This window comes from Cetorhinus maximus, unplaced genomic scaffold (assembly GCF_964194155.1).
Source record: "Cetorhinus maximus unplaced genomic scaffold, sCetMax3.hap1.1 HAP1_SCAFFOLD_4704, whole genome shotgun sequence".
Taxonomy (NCBI): Eukaryota; Metazoa; Chordata; class Chondrichthyes; order Lamniformes; family Cetorhinidae; genus Cetorhinus; species Cetorhinus maximus.
This window is the reverse complement of record NW_027600605.1, coordinates 8,264-12,667: the sequence shown is the minus strand read 5'-3', so window position 1 is coordinate 12,667 and position 4,404 is coordinate 8,264. Positions and strand designations below refer to the sequence as shown.

The 4,404-nt window shown below is 67.6% G+C and overlaps 1 protein-coding gene across 1 annotated transcript; it reads right to left on the bottom strand.

Moving 5' to 3' along the window:
* Window positions 1-3: 3 nt before the first annotated feature.
* LOC144678576 (serine hydroxymethyltransferase, mitochondrial-like) lies at window positions 4-4,112 on the bottom strand (the record flags this gene model as incomplete). The annotated part of the gene is made up of 3 exons (XM_078538319.1): window positions 4-78; window positions 1,273-1,352; window positions 3,915-4,112. Coding segments are annotated over 3 exons (353 nt in total), but the record flags the coding sequence as incomplete, so codon positions are not given.
* Window positions 4,113-4,404: the final 292 nt, after the last annotated feature.

Below are 4,404 nucleotides of genomic sequence, written 5' to 3'. Positions count from 1 at the left end.
TCCAGGTCGAAGGCCTCCAGAGCTCTCTGCTGGCACAACAACTCGATCTTATCAACCACCTCCGTCCCACCGTAATACCTGCCCGAGGGAGAGAGAGTGAGGCAGAGAGGGGTGGGCATAAACACAGGTCTAAAAACAAAAATCACCAACACAATCCTAACCACACCCCAAATTCAAATTAAACCTCCTGCTCTGCTCTCCTCCATCCTACAGCGCGGCGCTCCCTCAGCGCTGACCCTCCGACAGTGCGGCGCTCCCTCAGCGCTGACCCTCCGACAGTGCGGCGCTCCCTCAGCGCTGACCCTCCGACAGTGCGGCGCTCCCTCAGCACTGACCCTCCCACAGTGCGGCGCTCCCTCAGCGCTGACCCTCCGACAGTGCGGCTCTCCCTCAGCGCTGACCCTCCGACAGTGCGGCTCTCCCTCAGCGCTGACCCTCCCACAGTGCGGCGCTCCCTTAGCACTGACCCTCCGACAGTGCGGCACTCCCTCAGCGCTGACCCTCCGACAGTGCGGCTCTCCCTCAGCACTGACCCTCCGACAGTGCGGCGCACCCTCAGCGCTGACCCTCTGACAGTGCGGCGCTCCCTCAGCGCTGACCCTCCGACAGTGCGGCGCTCCCTCAGCACTGACCCTCCGACAGTGCGGCTCTCCCTCAGCGCTGACCCTCCGACCGTGCGGAGCTCCCTCAGCGCTGACCCCCCGACAGTGCAGCGCTCCCTCAGCGCTGACCCTCCAACAGTGCGGCGCTCCCTCAGCACTGACCCTCCCACAGTGCGGCGCTCCCTCAGCACTGACCCTCTGACAGTGCGGCGCTCCCTCAGCATTGACCCTCTGACAGTGCGGCGCTCCCTCAGCATTGACCCTCCGACAGTGCGGCGCTCCCTCAGCGCTGACCCTCCGACAGTGCGGCGCTCCCTCAGCACTGACCCTCTGACAGTGCGGCGCTCCCTCAGCGCTGACCCTCCGACAGTGCGGCGCTCCCTCAGCGCTGACCCTCCGACAGTGCGGCTCTCCCTCAGCGCTGACCCTCTGACAGTGCGGCGCTCCCTCAGCACTGACCCTCCGACAGTGCGGCGCTCCCTCAGCGCTGACCCTCCGACAGTGCGGCGCTCCCTCAGCACTGACCCTCCGACAGTGCGGCTCTCCCTCAGCGCTGACCCTCCCACAGTGCGGCGCTCCCTCAGCACTGACCCACAGTCCCAGAGGAGAGAGACAGGGCGTTAAGGGCTGACCCAGCAGCTTTGACCTGGGTAATCGGAATAACCCTCACCTTTTCCCGGGATATCCCTCGGAGTATTTGTTGTTCAGACAGGAGCCCATCGCCTCCAGGCTGGCCCGGCTACAGAAGTTCTACGGGAAAAATAATCGGGGTCAGGTCCAGAGCTTGAGTCAAGCGGGGGTCTCAGGTCTTAGAGTCTCTGTTATACCCCGTGTTCAGTACCTGTTACCGTCTGTATCTGACCCTCCTGCTGTCAGAGACTGGGAGGGAGAGAGGGGGAGGGAGAGGGGGAGAGAGAGGGGGAAAGAGAGAGATAGGGGGGAGGGAGAGAGAGAGGGAGGGAGGGAGGGGGAGGGAGAGAGAGAGAGGGGGAGGGAGGAGGAGGGGCAGAGGAGGGAGGGCGAGGTGGGTGAGGTGGGAAGGCGAGGGGACGGAGGGAGGGAGGGTGAGGTGGGTGGAGGAGGGAGGGTGAGGTGGGTGGAGGAGGGAGGGCGAGGTGGTGGAGGAGGGAGGGCGAGGTGGTGGAGGGAGGGCGAGGTGGTGGAGGAGGGAGGGCAAGGTGGTGGAGGAGGGAGGGCGAGGTGGTGGAGGAGGGAGGGCGAGGTGGTGGAGGAGGGAGGGCGAGGTGGTGGAGGAGGGAGGGCGAGGTGGTGGAGGAGGGAGGGCGAGGTGGTGGAGGAGGGAGGGCGAGGTGGTGGAGGAGGGAGGGCGAGGTGGTGGAGGAGGGAGGGTGAGGTGGGTGGAGGAGGGAGGGCGAGGTGGGTGGAGGAGGGAGGGCGAGGTGGTGGAGGAGGGAGGGCGAGGTGGTGGAGGAGGGAGGGCGAGGTGGTGGAGGGAGGGCGAGGTGGTGGAGGAGGGAGGGTGAGGTGGTGGAGGAGGGAGGGCGAGGTGGTGGAGGAGGGAGGGCGAGGTGGTGGAGGAGGGAGGGCGAGGTGGTGGAGGAGGGAGGGCGAGGTGGTGGAGGAGGGAGGGCGAGGTGGTGGAGGAGGGAGGGCGAGGGGGTGGAGGAGGGAGGGCGAGGTGGTGGAGGGAGGGCGAGGTGGTGGAGGGAGGGCGAGGTGGTGGAGGAGGGAGGGCGAGGTGGGTGGAGGAGGGAGGGAGAGGTGGGTGGAGGAGGGAGGGCGAGGTGGTGGGTGAGGTGGGAGGGCGAGGGGGTGGAGGAGGGAGGGCGAGGGAGTGGAGGAGGGAGGGCGAGGTGGTGGAGGAGGGAGGGCGAGGTGGTGGACGAGGGAGGGCGAGGTGGGTGGAGGAGGGAGGGCGAGGTTGTGGAGGAGGGAGGGCGAGGTGGTGGAGGAGGGAGGGCGAGGTGGAGGAGGGAGGGCGAGGTGGGTGAGGAGGAGGGAGGGCGAGGTGGGTGAGGAGAGAGGGCGAGAGGACGGAGGGAGGGAGGGTGAGGTGGGTGGAGGAGGGAGGGCGAGGTGGGTGAGGAGGAGGGAGGGCGAGGTGGGTGAGGAGGGAGGGCGAGGGGACGGAGGGAGGGAGGGTGAGGTGGGTGGAGGAGGGAGGGCGAGGTGGGTGGAGGAGGGAGGGCGAGAGGACGGAGGGAGGGAGGGTGAGGTGGGTGGAGGAGGGAGGGCGAGGTGGGTGAGGAGGAGGGAGGGCGAGGTGGGTGGAGGAGGGAGGGCGAGGGGACGGAGGGAGGGAGGGTGAGGTGGGTGGAGGAGGGAGGGCGAGGTGGTGGAGGAGGGAGGGCGAGGGGGTGGAGGAGGGAGGGCGAGGTGGTGGAGGGAGGGCGAGGTGGTGGAGGGAGGGCGAGGTGGTGGAGGAGGGAGGGAGAGGTGGGTGGAGGAGGGAGGGCGAGGTGGTGGGTGAGGTGGGAGGGCGAGGGGGTGGAGGAGGGAGGGCGAGGGAGTGGAGGAGGGAGGGCGAGGTGGTGGAGGAGGGAGGGCGAGGTGGTGGACGAGGGAGGGCGAGGTGGGTGGAGGAGGGAGGGCGAGGTTGTGGAGGAGGGAGGGCGAGGTGGTGGAGGAGGGAGGGCGAGGTGGAGGAGGGAGGGCGAGGTGGGTGAGGAGGAGGGAGGGCGAGGTGGGTGAGGAGAGAGGGCGAGAGGACGGAGGGAGGGAGGGTGAGGTGGGTGGAGGAGGGAGGGCGAGGTGGGTGAGGAGGAGGGAGGGCGAGGTGGGTGAGGAGGGAGGGCGAGGGGACGGAGGGAGGGAGGGTGAGGTGGGTGGAGGAGGGAGGGCGAGGTGGGTGGAGGAGGGAGGGCGAGAGGACGGAGGGAGGGAGGGTGAGGTGGGTGGAGGAGGGAGGGCGAGGTGGGTGAGGAGGAGGGAGGGCGAGGTGGGTGAGGAGGAGGGAGGGCGAGGTGGGTGGAGGAGGGAGGGCGAGGGGACGGAGGGAGGGAGGGTGAGGTGGGTGGAGGAGGGAGGGCGAGGTGGGTGGAGGAGGGAGGGCGAGGTGGGTGGAGGAGGGAGGGCGAGGTGGGTGGAGGAGGGAGGGCGAGGTGGGTGGAGGAGGGAGGGCGAGGTGGGTGGAGGAGGGAGGGCAAGGTGGGTGGAGGAGGGAGGGCGAGGTGGCGGAGGAGGGAGGGCGAGGTGGCGGAGGAGGGAGGGCGAGGTGCCGGAGGAGGGAGGGCGAGGGGGTGGAGGAGGGAAGGCGAGGTGGGTGGAGGAGGGAGAGCGAGGGAGAGGAGGAGGGAGGGCGAGGTGGTGGAGGATGGAGGGACGGAGGGACTAGTCTCAATGTGCTCTTACCTCAGAAGCAATGAGTTCGAGGCCTCGACATTGTCTGTCCTTCTCGCTCTGGACCAGACTCCATACCTCAGGGTCACTCTCGGCCAGAGGCTCCTGACCTGTCCACTGGGAGCAGCGCGGTGACTGACTGGGTCCTTTCCATCGGTGTTCAACAATCGGCCGCACAGACTGTGCCCCTCGGCAGATAACCCACACTGGCTGGAGACAGAGAAACACACGGTAACTGTGTAGAGGGAGCTTTACTCTGTATCTAACCCCGTGCTGTACCTGTCCTGGGTGTGTTTGATGGGGACGGTGTAGAGGGAGCTTTACTCTGTATCTAACCCCGTGCTGTACCTGTCCTGGGAGTGTTTGATGGGGACAGTGTAGAGGGAGCTTTACTCTGTATCTAACCCCGTGCTGTACCTGTCCTGAGAGTGTTTGATGGGGACGGTGTAGAGGGAGCTTTACTCTGTATCTAACCCCGTGCTGTACCTGTCCTGGGACTGTT